This window comes from Chelonoidis abingdonii, chromosome 1, assembly GCF_003597395.2.
Source record: "Chelonoidis abingdonii isolate Lonesome George chromosome 1, CheloAbing_2.0, whole genome shotgun sequence".
NCBI classification, from domain to species: Eukaryota; Metazoa; Chordata; order Testudines; family Testudinidae; genus Chelonoidis; species Chelonoidis abingdonii.
Window position 1 is genome coordinate 274,495,824 of NC_133769.1, and position 18,364 is coordinate 274,514,187.

The following is an 18,364-nucleotide window of genomic DNA, read 5'->3' on the forward strand; positions in this document are numbered from 1 at the left end:
GTCTGAACTCAAAGGAGGAATGCAGTTGTGGATAGGGGAGGAGGTGGAGGGAAGCCTGACTTGCTTCTGTTGTGGTGAAATGAGCACAACTAACTACTGAGTGGGAGTGTCCATGTATAGGAAATTCTATTTTATATATTGCATATAGAGATCACATTTAAAAATATAAAGTTCGCAAAGTAAAGCATTTAAAAGTTAGGAAATCCCAATTAGAGCTGTCCATGCACTCTCTCTGCTCTTAGATCTTGTGTCTGGTGCCCTGTGGCTCTGGGGAGAAACAACTGCAGGGAAAGTCCTGCTTGGTCCATGCACCCCTGTGTTGTAGCATGCTCATTACAAACAGAATCTTTGGCAAAAAATACATCCCTGACTCATCCTTAATAATATCCCCTTATTAAATGTCAGTACTCTGCTACAACGCATGAAGGCGCTAGAGCTTTTTAGTGAAATGGCTGTAAAAAAATTAACATGTGCAAAACAATGTATTCTTCCCTAACCTAATTCTGAGAAACAGCTAAACTGTTTTGAGGCTTAGTGAGGCATATACCTGGCGCAGAAAATTTCGGACCAAGTCTGACAAAGTTATAAACAACTGAAAACGCGGTCTTATAATGGAAAGTGTCAGGCAGCCATAAGTATAGGTGTTACTGCCTGTATCATCTATAATTTTTAACATGTGATTTTGTAATGCAATACTATATCACAATGCGTATGCACAAGGGGATAGATTTTAACTTTGGCGTTCCATGATTTTTGACTTCCTTAACCCTGCAGTCTTAAAACAAAGTTATTCATTTGAAATATTAATACATAAAATATTGAAGATAATGTTAACTAGTTTAGGCATTTTAAAATTAGTTATTAAGTATATATTTAAGAAGAAGAAGCTCAGAATAAAACACAACAGTATATAAAATAAAAATGTATATGTTTATAATAATAATAATGTGTGCGCTCATTGGTGTGTCTATATGTAATAGAAAGAGTGTGTGCGCGCACACATAATTAAATATTGGTATTGGAATATAAGACTCTCTGTTATAGAAACTTTACAATATAAGAAAAGGTATTATTGTCTTTTAATCAAAGAATAGGGTTTGGAGTTTTTTTGCACACTTGTATAAAATATTGTTATATGTACTGTATGTTAAATAGGAGGCAAATTACAATGAACACTCAACTGGGTAGCATTGCAAGGCTGAATATCTAAGGTCTTAGTTCAGTAATCTGATCCATTTAGAGACTAGACTCCTCCCATGTGGATTAGTTGCAGTTTCAGCTTCTTAGATTGCAAGTAAGAGATTATTTTGCATTCCAAGCTAAAACAAACAAATCTAACAACAGCAACAACAAAAACTGAAAACAAAAATGCAGCAGGGAGGAAGGTGAAGGTTTTTCTTTCAAAGTAAAATATATTTCTTATTTTTGCAAACAAAGTTAGATGGCATAGATTGTTTAGGCTTTTTATATATCTTTTTAGCCTTTGGTGTTCTCATTTTTCAAAGTATATTTAGGAAGTGACAGCAAATTTAGAACAAGGTATGAGTTTATGAAAAATATATAGCTCTCTAACTTTCAAAAAGAGAGTAGTGATTGTACAGCTGTGGTGAAATTTAGTTGCTGGTTATCTCAAAATTTTCAGCTTTTAATACAATACATAAACTCTGAAGTTGTTTTTATATGTACTCCTAATATTTTCTTGTGATGAATTTCTGAGATGAGAATTGAGAACTGTATGTAGGGCTGCAAAACTCCTTCTGGAATCCCTGTACTACTTCGTATTTTAAATCTGAAAGGAACTAAAAGGATTATATATTGACTATATTATGTATTTTTCTCCTATTAGGTATTGTTTATTGATCCTGTCCAGGAACATGCAGCTGATTTTGTGAAACTAGCAGAATTATTCTATCACCACAATATACCACTTAGGTAATGTAAAATTGCAATGTTAATTGACGTTATCTGCTTTTTGATGAGTCCTACTTCTCTCTCATCATTTCCCAGTCAGAAAGAGAAAGATGTGAAGTGAAACTCAATTGTCCAGCATAGCTATGTAAAACACTACCAGTGGGCTTACTAGTTGGCCTAGTTGTGTTTAACATACTGTAGCACTTAGTTTTCATGAGAAAATAGTTTTCCAAAGGCTGGTAGGTTGCAGTTACTCTGTAAGAACATGTGGAGAATGACCAGATAACATTTTCCTGGATAAAGCAGCAGAGAATCTTGTGGCACCTTATAGACTAACAGACGTTTTGGAGCATAAGCTTTCGTGGGTGAATACCCACTTCGTCAGATGCACGTAGTGGAAATTTCCTGGGGCAGGTATATATATGCTAGCAAGCAAGCTAGAGATAACGAGGTTAGTTCAATCAGGGAGGATGAGGTCCTGTTCTAGCAGAGTCTGAGGTGTGAAAACCAAGAGAGGAGAAACTGTCGTTCTGTAGTTTGGCAAGCCATTCACAGTCTTTGTTCATCCTGAGCTGATGGTGTCAAATTTGCAGATGAACTGAAGCTCAGCAGTTTCTCTTTGAAAGTCCTGGTCCTGAAGTTTTTTGCTGCAGGATGCCACCTTAGGTCTGCTATAGTGTGGCCAGGGAGGTTGAAGTGCTCTCCTACAGGTTTTTGTATATTGCCATTCCTAATGTCTGATTTGTGTCCATTTATCCTTTTCCGTAGAGACTGTCCAGTTTGGCCGATGTAAAACATAGCAGAGGGCATTGCTGGCATATGATGGCGTATAATTACATTGGTGGATGCGTGCAGGTGAATGAACGGTGATGGTGTGGCTGATCTGGTTAGGTCCTGTGATGGGTGTCACTGGTGTAGATATGTGGGCAGAGTTGGCATCGAGGTTTGTTGCATGGATTGGTTCCTGAGCTAGAGTTACTATGGTGCGGTGTGCAGTTGCTGGTGAGAATATGTTTCAGGTTGGCAGGTTGTCTGTGGGCGAGGATTGGCCTGCCACCCAAGGCCTGTGAAAGTGTGGGATCATTGTCCAGGATGGGTTGTAGATCCCTGATGATGGTGTTGGAGGGGTTTTAGCTGGGGGCTGTATGTGATGGCCAGTGTGGAGTCCTGTTGGTTCTTTCTGGGTTTGTCTTGCAGTAGGAGGCTTCTGGGTACACGTCTGGCTCTGTTGATTGTTTCCTTATTTCCTCGTGCGGGTAATTGTAGTTTTGAGAATGCTTGGTGGAGATTTGTAGTGTTGGTCTGCTGTCTGAAGGGGTTAGAGCAGATGCGGTTGTACTCAGTGCTTGGCTGTAGACAATGGATCGTGTGGTGTGCCCGGGATGGAAGCTGGAGGCATGAAGGTAGGCATAGCAGTCGGTAGGTTTTCGATATAGGGTGGTGTTAATGTGAACAATCCCTTATTTGCACCATGGTGGTCTAGGAAGTGGACCTCTCGGTGTAGATTGGTCCAGGCTGAGAGGTTGAATGGTGGGGTGGAACGCTGTCTGAAATCGATGGTGGAATTTTTTCCAAGAAGGCTCCTTCCCAATGGAGTCCAGATAATGAAGATGTCATCAATTGTAGCATAAGGTAGAGAAGAGGGCATGAGTGACGAGAGTCTGAGGCAGTGGTTGTTCCAGGTCAGCCCATAAAAATAGTTGGCATATTGTGGGGCCATACGGCGTGCCCACTAGCGGTGCCGGGCCATGCGGGTGCCCATAGCAGTGCCACTGATCTGGAGATATATATTGTCATCAAATTTGAAATGGTTGTGTGTGAGTATAAAGGCACAGAGCTCAGCAGCCAGTTGTGCTGTGGCATCATCAGGGATACTGTTCCTGACAGCTTGTATTCCATCTGTGTGTGGGGAAATGATTTTAAAATGTTTTCAAGAATGTTGCCTCAGTTTATTGGTATAATGCATTTTAAACTGTATTTTGCTTCTCCTGTTGAGCGTGTATATCTGACTCTGTGGTACAGGTAGTCCTCAAAGTTTACATTTGACTTGGGTGTGAGGACTGTGTCAGAGTAGTCTATTTTAATTTTTATCCTCCAAATATTGTTTCATTAACAGTATCCACTAGTTTCCATGTTATGGAATTGTCAGTGTTATGGCTTCCTTTGTGGTACTTGACTTTCATTGTGACTTTCATTCTTGGAGACGATAATGAATAAATTTCTCCACATTACTTTTTCCAAAAATCATACTGGAAGTTGCCTATGATAAAGATTGATCATTCCAAATGTATGTTACTAGCATGAATAAATGATCAGCTCTGTTCTATCACATCCCACCTTTCAAAGTGATTACCTTGGGCATGCTTGTGTTTTGGTAGCCAGCTCTGGTTTTGGCTATCACAGCCTCAAACCAGAAGGTCTGGTGGAAAGAATGGGAGAAGCTGTTGATTGTAGCACAAGGTACTCCCCCTGTGTGCTAATTATTTGTATCTTTTTGGAAAACCTATTAGATATATTTTTCATATAGTGTTAATTTTTTTAGTTAAGTTTAGTTCTGCTGCATCATTATGGCATGGTAAAAATCTCATTTTATTTCCTCCAAGGAAATGAATTTGAATCAGCCAAACAGTCTATTCATTGGTTGTGACAGTATTCTGTTAAAGATGTTGAACCAATCTGGAATGCTGAAGATAGAAAGCTATCTAATTATTTTGATCTAGTTTTAATTCAAATCCATACAGTTTTGTAATTATGTTTATGGTAAGTCCTTGATGTTGATTCTTTACTGTTTTTCCCCAATATGATCGCAGTGCTGTCGTCCTTTTCCTCTTTCTGCATTACTTCTCATTTTGTTCAGTGTAGTTGTTTTACAGTTTGCCTCTATTTTGGGGCAGATAATCCAGTAGTCACCATATCTAAACATTCACATTTTATTTAAATGTTTCATTCACAAGGGGCCTGATACTTCATTGTGTTACACAAGTGTACACTGGTATAACTCCATTGATTTCAGTGGTGTTACTAAAGCATATATATATATATATCTCCTTAGTATCAAATGAGTTAACACTGGTGTAAAACTGGAAAAACACAGTTTAGAATTAAGTCCAGGATCTGTAAATAACTCCTAAGTTTATAGAAAGTAGACTGAAAATTGGAAAATGTATTTATATTACTGTTTACTGTTATGAGAAGGAGGTTGTATCTTTTGTGGTTAGAGCCTGGGCTCTTGGAATCTGAAGTTTTGGGTTCTTTCCATGGCTCTGACCCTTATTCCGATATGAGCTTTGCCACGTCACTTCCTCAATTTGTAAAATGGAGATAACCCTTTCCTGTCTCACAGATATGTTAAGCTTAAATAACATTTGTACACTGCTTTTTGAAATACTTTGATGCTACTCTGTAATTATGAAATATTTATGATTTGCACTTGTTACTATTATTACTATATTATGAATATTAAAGGACTGCAATATGTTCCACTCTGATGGAAAACTTTATGTATGCAAAATGAAGGAGAAGCTTTAAAAGAAGAATGATTTGATTCTACAATTAAGAACAGTAGAAGTAATATTACACGTTGTGGACTGCGTCCCAACTAAAACTGTTGGCAAACTTTATTTCATATATAATAGATAGTGCAAGGTACAATGGGATGTTAATATAGAAATGTTCCTATTTGGGAGGAATGTTGAAAGATTTTTTGTTTTGGCAGGACAGTAATCAAAAGTATACATCAAAATATGTATAAATTTTGATTGCATTGTTGTTACAGCCATGTTAGTCCTAAGATGTTAGTAAGACAAGGTAAATGAGGTGGGGACGGGTTGGATCCCCCTTCCAGAGTGCCACCTGATGTAGTGAGATGCCTTCTGCACTAGCCTAGGCTCCCGTTCCCTGTTTTGGTGAATCAGGCTATTTGGCCCCTGGCAGTACACACACACAGGTAAGGATGCACCAGCTGGAGAATCACCCAGAGTAGCCAGCAGCTCTCTATGGGAAGACTCAGCTAGGAAATTGTACAGCACTCAAGTGCAGCTCCCTTCTGGAAAATACATCCAAAATAATATTATCTTGCGCTGTAGAGAAATATTTAGAATGTAAACTCATAAATTTGCCCCCTCTCTCAATGTGAAGGAAGATACGCACAACTTCTTGCGCCCCCCCCCCATTATTTATTGCACAAACTGGATTTTATAATAAACAAAAACAAGTTTATTAACTACAAAAGGCAGACTTTAGGTGATAATAAGGGATAGCAAACTGAACAAAGCAGATTACAAGCAAATAAAACAAAACATGCATACTAAGTTTAAGATCTTAAAGAGACTGGTTTCAAGAAGTAATTTCTCATCCTAAATGTTGCTTTTGGGCAGGATGCAGAAATTCTTGAAGGTTAGCTACCCTGCTTGCATCTTAAATCTTCAGACACCATATTCACAGACCAGATCCCTTTTCCAGCCTGGGTTCAACTCTTTCCTCCTCCACCCCCTGCATGACTTTGTTTCTCAGAGCTTTCCAGTTGTCATCTTGGGTGGGGATGCAGTGAAGAGTGAACCCAGGTCAATTTACTCCCCAGCCTTAAACAAAATTTACATAAGGCGAGAATCTTTTGTTTTCCAGTTCTGACCTCCCTCTCCTTTAGTGGAGAATCACTAGACGTCCAAGATCTGGGGTTGTCAAACTGGGGGTCGGGACCCCTCAGGGGTTCACGAGGTTATTACATGGGGAGTCGCGAACTGTCAGCCTCCACCCCAAACCTTGCTTTACCTCCAGCATTTATAATGGTGTTAAATATGTAAAAAAGTGTTTTTCATTAATGGGGGTGGGGGGTCACACACAGAGGCTTGCTGTGTGAAAGGGGTCAACAGTACAAAAGTTTGAGAACCACTGTCCAAGATGGTGTGTAGTACCAGGTGACATGACTGCCTGACCTTGTAGTGTCAAAGCATCATCCCAGCTTCTCAGGAAGGAGAGAGATTAATATGGTCAAAGCCTTATTGTGTCTTCTTAATGGCCCATCAAGGCTGTTGGCCTGTTGTCTGGTGGGTGTTTCCCAAGTACACACACAATTGTAATGGTTACATAGTCAATATTCCTAACTTTAGATACAGAAATGATACATGAGTACAAATTGGATAATCACATTCAGTAAATCATAACCTTTCCAATGAGATATCACAAGACCCATCTTGCATAAAACATCTTAGTTATGCCATGTTCATACCATAACAATATTTCTGTGAAGAATATGGAGTGTAACTTGACAGAGGTATATTTTTTATTGGGCCAACATCTATTGGAGACAGTGACAAGCTTTCTCTTTCATCAACAGAAACTAGTTCAATAAAAGATTACCTCACTCACCTTCTTTCTCTAAATCTTAATGTTTAAGATCAAGGACCAGATTCAGAGATGATGTAAATACTAGTGTAAATGAGTATAACTTACATACTGAGACTGTTGAAAAGGGCATGATTGTAACAAGAAAAGCAACCAACGAGACAGTGAAAGAGAAATTACACTCCGCTTCTGTTTGCCATTCCTTGCCATTCCACTGTAGAAGAACATAGGTTACATCCGCTGACAAACTTATTTATGTGTAACTTAAACTTCAGCTTATGTCACTTCTAAATTTGGCCCCACGAGTTCATTGCCATTTTGAGATGAAAATCTTTAAAAAATTCAGTGTATGTCTGTAAACTTTTGTGGTTGACTTAAATCAGCAGCCCAACCATGTGTTTTTTATCTGTCCAATTGAACTGGTACCATAATTTGTCCACATTGCAGTGTTCTTTTATACCTAGTTCCATAAATTACATGGAGAGCATAGAATATATTAAACAATAATTTTGTACATTACAAATAATCTGGAGAGCACAACATATATGAAACAATAATTTTGTAAAGCAAGAGCCCACTCTCTGTAAAGTTTGGAGGAAACAGTACAAACAGTCCTAATTTATGCAAGTATGTTTTATGATATTGAATAGTGCAGATATTAATTTGTAGAATATTGGTAGAAAATCCTCACATTGTTTGTATCTGAACAATAATGAGAAATTGCAATATCTTCAGTCTGTTTTCAATAAGGTTTAAAAAGCCAGAAAATAAATATTTACAGAGGATTTTTTCCCCCTACAGAATTGGATTTGTTTTCATCTTACATGCTAATGAAGAAATCGACGGGAATGAGGATGCTGGAGTAGCTCTTTTTAGAGCTTTTAACTACATTGCAGAAGAATCTGATACTTCTCAAGCTTTTATCTCCATGATAAATGTTAGTGCCAGTAAATAGATAAAAATAATGCATAATGTTTTTTAAACCTGTTTGCTTTCCTATAAATTCAGAATTTCTCCTCCTTGTGACTGTCTTTAGTTGGAAACAAAATTGTTCTAAAAGTGGATGTTAGGTTGCTGCAGGATATCTTACTGAAAACATTTTCCTGCTCCTCAAACAAATTCATTCTGGTAATATTGTCTATTTACAAATTTTCTTCAAGGATTAAAGGAAGGTAAACATACCTTTCAGCAAGCAGTATTTTCATGTGCAGTCATAGTTTGGGACTCTTTATATGGCCTTTTCATGCATGCCTTCTTGTCTGTGTTCTGGCACACACTGGAGTAATGGTATTCCAAAGTTGTTTAGGTCATGCCTTATGATTTAGAGGACTTCCATGGTCATTCAGTGGTATAGAAAATGGAGTAGACTGGGTAAGACATTTTCATTATACAAGTGTTTGCCTGGTCTGGTTGACTCTATTCATGTCTCTGGAAGAACATGGAAATCTTCCAGGCTCAGATGTTGGGAGAGAAGTCTGACATCCTCGGCTAGAGTGAAGGGCTTCAGAAGGGAAATTTAGGGAACATTTAGGGACTTACAAGGGATAAATGGGTTGACTTGAAGTACAGGATCTCTGTGAGGACTCTTGACAAAAAGAAATTGAACTAGAGAATAGGATGCAAACAGATTTTTAAAAATTCTGTAACCATATATAGTAACTCCTCACTTAACGCTGTAGTTATGTTCCTGAAAAATGCAACTTTAAGTGAAACGATGTTAAACTAATCCAGTTTTCCCATAAGATTTAATGTAAATGCAGGGGGTTAGGTTCCAAGGACATTTTTTGGGGGCAGACAAAAGACATCATATACTGTATTGTACTGTGGTGGAGAGGTGCGCCTGGCTTACCCCTGAGTCTCAGGGCTGGGGGTGCAGGGTGTGGGAGGGTGCTCAGGGTGCAGGGTCTGGGAGGGAGTTAGGGTGCGGGAGGGCACTCAGGGTGGAGTGCAGGGTCTGGGAGGGAGTTAGGTTGTGGGAGGGTGCTCAGGGTAGGGGTGCGGGAGGAGGCTCAGGGCTGAGGCAGGCAGGAGGTGCAGAGCACTTACCTGGGGCCACTCTTGTTTGGTGCAGGAGGTGTGCAGGTGGCTAAGTGCAGCGCTGCACCACCCCGATGGCTGCAATTCTGGGAGCTGCCCCCCCACCCCAGCAGGCAGGGCCACACGGAACGCAGGGGCTTTAGGGGCTGCAGGGTCCTGGGCTAAGGGGGCCCTGGCCTGCAGCTCTAAAGCCCCTTTCAGAGTGCGACCCTGCCAGCATGGGCCGGAGGACTCAGGAGGAGCAGGGGCAGCCACGCAGCCAGCGACCGGAGAGAAGCGGTGCTTTCTCCTTTAAAGTGCCACTTCTCCCTGGCCGGCTTTAAAGGGGAAAGCAATGCTTCTCTCCAGCTGCTGGCTGCATGGCTGCCCCTGCTCCCCCTGAGTCCTCTGGCCCACGCTCGCAGGGCCACATTCCGCAAGGGGCTTTAGAGCTGCAGGCCAGGGCCCCAGGGCCCTGGGGCCCCTAAAGTGCGGGAAGTGATGCAGGCCGAGGGTTGTGTGGGCCACAGTTTCCTCTCTTCCCTCCCCTCCCCTATTTGCCTGGAGCAGTGAACTGTGGCCAGTGGGAGCCGCAGTCAGCTGAACCTGTGGATGCGGCAGGTAAACCGGCCCAGCCCGCCAGGGTACTTACCCTGGCAAGCCACGTACCAGAGGTTGCCTGCCTCTGATCTGGGGTATTAACCTTCTAGCATCCAGTCTTGCACAATTGATAAGAAGTAGATGAGGGGAGAAGGTTGGGAGAGACTTGTGAAATATCCATACCTGTCTTCAGTACACAGGAGCAGGAAAATCAGCTAAACAGAGATATAATAGAGAATAAAGAAACACTGTAAGATAAGAGAAAGCAAGGAACAAGAAATTACAAATATTGATTGGAGTAGTAGTCAGGTAGGTGGTACAGTTAGTAAAAGGACTATACCTAATCCATCTAAAAAACTAGGTGTGGTCTGAGGGAAAGAACTGAGATGCTTGTTCATGAATGTAAGAAAGTTCAGCGGTAAAATGAAGGAACTGGAATTACTGGTGCAGGAGGTCAAACCAGATATTGTGGGGATTACAGAAACATTGTGAAATAGCACTCATGGCTGGAATACATAAGAACATAAGAATGGCCATACTGGATCAGACCAAAGGTTCATCAAGCCTAGTATCCTGTCCTCTGACAGTGAGCAATGGCAGGTGCCCCAAAGGGAATGAACAGACAGGTTATCATCACGTGATCCATGCCTTCATCCAATCCCAGCTTCTGGCAAACAGGCTAGAGACATCATTCTTGCCCATCCTGGCTAATAGCCATTGAAGGACTTATCTTCCATGTATCTATCTAGCTCCCGTTTGAACCCCATTATAGTACTGGCATTCACAACAGCCTCTTGGAAGGAGTTCTAGAGGTTGACAGTGCATTGCGTGAAAAAATACTTTCTTGTGTTTGTTTTAAACCTGCTACCTATTAATTTCATTTGGTGTCCCCTTGTTCTTGTATTATGAGAAGGAGTAAATAACGCTTCCTTATTTACTTTCTCTATACCACTCATGATTTTATAGACCTCTATCATATCCCCCCTTAGTCGCCTCTTTTCCAAGCTGAAAAGTCCCAGTCTTATTAATCTCTCCTCATATGGAAGCCGTTCTATACCCTAATCATTTTTGTTGCCCTTTTCTGAACCTTTTCCAATTCCAATATATCTTTTTTTGAGATGGGCGACCACATCTGCATGCAGTATTCAAGATGTGGGCGTACCATGGATTTATATAGAGGCAATATGATTTTCTGTCTTATTATCTATCCCTTTCTTGATGATTCCCAACATTCTGTTGCTTTTTTGACTGCTGCTGCACATTGAGTGGATGTTTTCAGAGAACTATCCACAATGACTCCAAGATCTTTCTTGAGTGGTAACAGCTAATTTAGACCCCATCATTGTATATGTATAGTTGGGATTATGTTTTCCAATGTGCAATTACTTTGCATTTATCAACATTAAATTTCATCTGCCATTTTGTTGCCCAGTCACCCAGTTTTGTGAGATCCTTTTGTAGCTCTTTGCAGTCTGCCTGGGACTTAACTATCTTGAGTAGTTTTGTATCATCTGCAATTTTGCCACCTCACTGTTTACCCCTTTTCCCAGATCATTTATGCAAATCTTAAATAGGACTGGGCCCAGTACAGATCCCTGGGGGACACCACTGTTTACTTCTCTCCATTCTGAATACTGACCATTTATTCATACCCTTTGTTTCCTATCTTTTAACCAGTTAGCAATCCATGAGAGAACCTTCCCTCGTAGCCCATGACTGCTTATTTTGCTTAAGATCCTTTGGTGAGGGACCCTGTAAAAGGCTTTCTGAAAATCTAAATATGCTATATCCACTGGATCTCCTTTGTCCTCATGCTTGTTGCCCCCTCAAAGAATTCTAGTAGATTAGTGAGGCATGATTTCCCTTTGCAAAAACCATCTTGATTATTTCCCAGCAAATTATGTTCCTCTGTGTGTCTGACAATTTTGTTCTTTACAATAGTTTCAACCAATTTGCCTGGTACTGAAGTGAGGCCTGTAGTTGCAAGGGTCATCTCTGGAGCCCTTTTTAAAATTGGCGTCACATTAGCTATCTTCCAGTCATTTGATTTAAGGTTTCAGATGACAGTTAGTAGTCCTGCAATTTCACATTTGAGTTCCTTCAGAACTCTTGGGTGAATACTATGAAGTCCTGGAGACTTATTGTTTAGTTTATCAATTTATTCCAAAACCTCCTCTAATGACACCTCAATCTGGGACAGTTCCTCAGATCTGTCACCGAAAAAGAATGGTTCAGGTTTGGGAATCTCCCTCACATCCTCAACAGTGAAGACCAATACAAAGAGTTTGTTTAGTTTCTCCACAATGATCTTAAAGTCTTTGAGTGCTCCTTTAGCATCTCGATCATCCAGAGGCCCCACTAGTTGTTTAGGAGGTTTTCTGCTGCTGGTGTATTTTTAAAAAAAAATTGCTTTTACTTTTGGAGTCTTTGGCTAGCTGTTCTTCGAATTCTTTTTTGATCTTTCTAATTATATTTTTACACTTCATTTGACAGAGTTTATGCTTTTTTTTTATTTTCATCATTAGGATTTATCTTCCACTTTTTAAAGGATGCCTTTTTGCCTCTCACTGCTTCTTTTACTTTGTTGTTTAACCATGGTGGCTCTTTTTTGGTTCTCTTACTATGTTTTTTTTAAATTGGGGTATACATTTAAGTTGAGCCTCTATTATGGTGTCTTTAAAAAGTTTCCACACAGTTTGCAGGGATTTTACTTTTGATACTGTACCTTTTAATTTCTGTTTCACTAACCTCCTCATTTTTATGTAGTTCCCCTTTCTGAAATTAAATGCTACAGTGTTGGGCCACTGTGGAGTTTTCCCCGCCACGGGGATGTTAAATTTAATTGTATTATGGTCACTATTACCAAGCAGTCCAGCTGTAGTCACCTCTTGGACCTGATCCTGTGTTCCACTTCCACTTAGGACTAAATCAAGAATTGCCTCTCCTCCTGTGGGTTTTGGGACCAGCTGCTCCAAGAAGCAGTCATTTAAGGTGTCAAGAAACTTTATCCTGAGGTGATATGTACCCAGTCAATATGAGGATAGTTGTAATCCCTCATTATTATTATTGAGTTTTTTATTTTAATAGCCTCTCTAATCTCCCTGAGCATTTCAGAGTCACTAACACCATCCTGGTCAGGTGGTCTGTAATATAGCCCTACTGCTATATTCTTATTTTTCAAGCATGGAATTACTATCCATAGAGATTCTATAGTACAATTCAGTTTTTTTAAGATTTTTGCTTCATTTGATTCTATGTCTTCTTTCGCATATATTGCCACTTCCCCACCAGCACGACCTATTCTGTCCTTCTGATGTATTTTGTACCCTGGTATTACTGTGTCCCATCGATTATCCTCATTCCACCAGGTTTCTGTGATGCCTATTACATCATTTACTACTAGGCACTCTAGTTCACCCAACTTATTATTTAGACTTCTAGCATTTGTATATAAGGATTTAAAAAACGTGTCATTTTTTGGCTGTCCCCTATTGCATGACGTAATTGAATGGGACTTTTTTTCATTTGCCTGTTTCTCATCAAATCCTCCATGTATTTTATCATTTTCCATCCTCTCCTCCTTATTAGGACATAGGGAATCTCCATTTATAGACCCTCCTCTAACGGATGTCCGAACCACATGCTCCTCTGCACTTGTCAGCTCTCCCCCAGCCCTTAGTTTAAAAACTGTTCTATAACCTTTTTAATTTTAAGTGTCAGCAATCTGGTTCCAGTTTGGTTTAGGAGGAGCCCATCCTTGCTGTATAGGCTCCCCCTTTCCCAGCTTCCTCAGTTCCTAATAAATCTAAATCCCTCCTCCCTACACCATCGTCTCATCCACACATTGAGACTCTGCAGTTCTGCCTGTCTAACTGTGCCCTGCACGTGGAACTGGAAGCATTTCAGAGAATGCTACCATGGAGGTTCTGGACTCTTGCCAAGCAGCCTAAATTTGTCCTCTGGGACCTCTCTCCTATCCTTCCTCATGTCATTGTTGCCTACATGTACCATGACCACTGGCTCCTTCCTAGTACTACATATAAGCCTATTTAGATGCCTTGAGAGAGCTGCAACCTTCGCACCAGTCAGGCAAGTCACTGTGCGGTTCTCCTGATCATCGCAAACCCAGCTATCTATGTTTCTAATGATCGAATCGCCCATTACTAATACTGGTCTCTTCATAATAACTGGAGTTCTCTCCCTCAGAGAAGTATTCTCAGTGTGAGAGGATACCACAACATCATCTGGGAGGAGGGTCCCAACTATGGGATTGTTTCCCTCTGCTCCAGTTGGATGTTCTCCTTCCCTGAGGCTTTCACCCTCCTCAACAGCACAGAGGTTGTCAGACCCAGGGTGGGACTGTTCTATTGTGTCCTGGAAAGTCTCATCTGTGTACCTCTCTGTCTCCCTCAGCTCTGCCAGCTCAGCCACTCTCTTCTCCAAAGTCCGTACATGGTCTCTGAGGGTCAGGAGCACCTTGCACCGAATGCATGCATACGCCACCAGCCCATAGGGCAGGTAATCATACATACTGCATTGGGTGCAAGAAACTGGTAGCTCCCACTCTGTTGCTGGACTTCTGCCTGCATTTTCTTTTTACTCCCAAAGCTTGTTCCTTTGTTGGCGCTTTGTTTTTATCAGGCGGTATTTTGACCTTTAAGTGCAAAGAATGTTAGGTGTATCTAGCCCTTGCTCGCATTCCCCCTGTAAACTCCCTTGCCAAACTCCTCTTTTAGCCACTTCTGTTCGCTAGCTATATTAAAGAGTATATGCTGTTTAGGAGAGAGAGAAATAAAGATGGAGGGGCAGTGTTGTATATTAATTCTGGGATAAACTGTAAAGAAATAAGAAGTGATGGCACGGATGAAACAGAATCTGTTTGGGTCAAACTCACTTTTGGAAAGGATTGTAAAAGAGAGAGTGTTATTGGGATAGTGTTAGGGGTCTGCCAGAGACTGTTGGGTCCAGACTCAGATATGGATAGAGATCTCTTTATTTAATATTATTAGAGAGAGAAATACTACTGGGAATTGTCATAATGGGAGAAGTGATGGAATTTGAGACTTAGTTTTGTAAGTAGCAAGGACATCACAGAAGAGCCAGTCATGGGAATTAACCTTGGATCAAATGATCATGACCTAATTCAGTTTAAATGTAAATGGAATGATAGTCAAAACCAAGTAAAGAGCTATGGTTTTTGCTTTCAAAAGAGCAGACTTTGGGAAATTAAGAGAATTAGGGCTTGGCTACATTAGACATTTCAAAGCGCTGCCACGGCAGCGCTTTGAAGTGTGAGTGTAGTCAAAGCCGCAGCGCTGGGAGAGAGCTCTCCCAGCGCTGCTTGTAAACCACATCCCTTACGGGTGTAGCGTACACGTACAGCGCTGGGAGCGCGTTCCCAGTGCTGCCGCCCTGATTTACACTGACACTTTAACAATATGCGCTGCATCTTGCAGCGCTCAGGGGGTTTTTTCACACCAGTTGCAGCACTGTAAAGTGCTCAGTGTAGCAAGGCCTTAGTGAAAGAAGTTGGCTGGATTGAAGCTCAAGTATTAAATGTAGATGAGACTTGGAATTACATCAATATAATGGGGGCTAATTTAGCTACAACAGTCAGGAAAAAGATCTTGGAGTCATCATGATAGTTCTCTGAAGATGTTCTAGGCAGTGTGCAGAAGCGGTCAAAAAAGCAAACAGGATGTTAGGAATCATTAAAAAGGGGATAGAGAATAAGACTGAGAATATCTTATTGCCCTTATATAAATCCATGGTACGCCCACATCTCGAATACTGCTTGTACAGGATGTGGTCTCCTCACCTCAAAAAAAGATATTCTAGCACTAGAAAAGGTTCACAAAAGGGCAACTAAAATGATTAGGGGGTTTGGAGAGGGTCCCATATGAAAAAATTAAAGAGGCTAGACTCTTCAGCTTGGAAAGAGGAAGACTAAGGGGGGATATGATAGAGGGTATATAAAATCATGAGTGATGTGAGAAAGTGGATAAGGAAAAGTTTATTTACTTATTCCCATAATACAAGAACTAGGGGTCACCAAATGAAATTAATAGGCAGCAGGTTTAAAACAAATACAAGGAAGTTCTTCTTCATGCAGCGCACAGTCAGCTTGTGGAACTCCTTACCTGAGGAGGTTGTGAAGGCTGGGACTATAACAGTGTTTAAAAGAGAACTGGATAAATTCATGGTGGCTAAGTCCATAAATGGCTATTAGCCAGGATGGGTAAAGAATGGTATCCCTAGCCTCTGTTTGTCAAAGGATGGAGATGGATGGCAGGAGAGAGATCACTTGATCATTACCTGTTAGGTTCACTCCCTCTGGGGCACCTGGCATTGGCTACTGTCGGTAAACAGATACTAGGCTAGATGGACCTTTGCTCTGACCCAGTACGGCCGTTCTTATGTTCTTATGAATTTCTTTGAATCAGCTATATAGACACTATCTGCAGTTTACATTTCAAGCAAGGGGGAAAATTACATGGGCAAAGACTCCAGACCTAACTATATGAATAACTATCTCAAAACAATTATTGGGAGTAAATAGAGAGCCCTTAGGAAATAGAAGAAGATATTTACCAACAAAGAAAGCTACATCATGGAGATTAGAAAATGAAGAAATGAAGTGAGATTTGCTAAATTAAATGAAATAATAAGGTTGGGTTTTTTTAGTTATATAAATAAAAAGAAAATAAGGAAGGATAAGATTTGGCTGCTGTGTACCATGGACAGGGAGGAGATTATAGATAATCTAGATATGGCCCAAAAACTAAATGAATTCTTTGCCTTGGTTTTCATTAAATATAATATTGAACATGGGTATGAAGGCAGGACGGCAGCTGGAAATGGGTGTATAGAAGTGGAAATGACCACATCAGGTGGACTGGATAATTTTTGTGCCAGAATACTGAAAGAGCAGAATACTGAGATTTAATAGTCCAGTAGCTAGGACTTTAATAAATCTATCTGTTACAGAGATAACATTGTATGACTAGAGAAAAGCTAACATTGTACCTCTATTTAAAAGAAGGGTTAAAAAAAAAAAAGTGATGTGGACAATTACAGATCTGTAAATCTAACCTCAGTTAATAGGCAAAACTTTGGAATAAATTGTGAAGGAAAGAATTATTGAATTTATAGAGGTAAACAGAATAGTGGATGTAAGTAAGGCTGCGAGTTGGTCACAGAGGTCACGGAAGTCATGGATTCTGTGACTTTCCAGGATCTCCATGACATCTGCAGTGGCTACCGCCCTCCCACCCCTCCAGCAACAGCAGCAGCAGTTTGGGTGCTTGTGGGAGGGGGCTCAGGGCTGGAGTTGGGGCGAGGGAGAAGGTAAGTGCTCTGTGTGGTGTTTACCTTGGGGGGCTCCCTGGAAACAGTGACGTGTGTCCCTCCCTCACCTTCTAGCTCCGTGCGCTGCCCCCACCCACAGGCACCGCCCTGCAGCTCCCATTGGCTGGGAACCTCTTTGTTTACTGCCCATGACCTGTCCATGACTTTTACTAAAAATACCCATGACTAAAATATAGCCTCAGATGTAATACATCGTGGATTTACCAAAGATAGATCACACTGTGCCAGACTAACCCGATTTCCTTCTTTGAGAAAATAACTATTTTTTTTTAGATGAGAGAAATGCAGTAGTTCTAATGTACTTGGACTTCAGTAAAGCATTTTACATACATAATACCACATGGGAAATAATTAAGCTAGAGAAGATGGGAATTAGTACAAGAATAGTAAGGTAGGTGTGACAGATTTTTGTTACCAATCTTCCTGGGACCACAGTTGATCAGGCTGTGGCCACAGGATTTTTTGGGGAGAAGATGACAAGGCACGCCAGGTGTCTAAATTTTAAAGCTTTATTAATAAAATAGTAAAATAACAGCAGAGAGTGCTGGAAAAGCTTCCATGTCACTCAAAGGAAGGAAAAAAGCATTAATGCCCCAATCCCTAACCCACTTTTATACTCACATATGCCCAACCCAAAGCTGGCCAGGCCTGGGTGTAATGTAAGATGAAGAAGGGGGGGAAAGGTGGATGGGGAGCACTGTCCTGGGCCCAGGCCATCCAAGAATCGGCTGTGTTCTCCCCTTTGCTTCAGCTTTCGGGAGGGTTATAAGTCCTGGGTTCTTTTGGGGGCATTTTCATTCAGGTCCCTTGTCATGGTACAATTCCCCACTCTGAACCTTAGCGTTCAAAAGATGGGGTACCAGCATGAATTCCTCTAAGTTAATTACCAGCTTAGAACCTGTAGCGCTGCCACCAACCAGGAATTCCAGTGCCTGGTACACTCTGGTCCCCCCAAAACCTTGCCTGGGGACCCCCAAGACCCAGACCCTCTGGATCTTAACACAAAAGAGAGATTGAAGTTTCACACAGACTAGTGACCTTAGATAAAATGAATCCCACCATTGAAGAGAAGGCAAATGCATTTTTAGGATCAAATTAGCAGGCTGGTAGTCTGGGTGATACCCAT

The 18,364-nt window shown here is 40.9% G+C and overlaps 1 protein-coding gene across 2 annotated transcripts in view; it reads left to right on the forward strand.

The window, feature by feature from the left end:
• Positions 1-18,364, forward strand: part of UGGT2 (UDP-glucose glycoprotein glucosyltransferase 2) — a 273,527-nt gene that overhangs the window by 96,893 nt on the left and 158,270 nt on the right. For both annotated transcript variants that reach the window (XM_032785015.2, XM_032785017.2), the window contains exons 14-15: positions 1,847-1,932; positions 8,056-8,191. In XM_032785015.2, the coding sequence (XP_032640906.1) occupies positions 1,847-1,932; positions 8,056-8,191 (222 nt within the window). The remainder of the gene's footprint in view (positions 1-1,846; positions 1,933-8,055; positions 8,192-18,364) is intronic.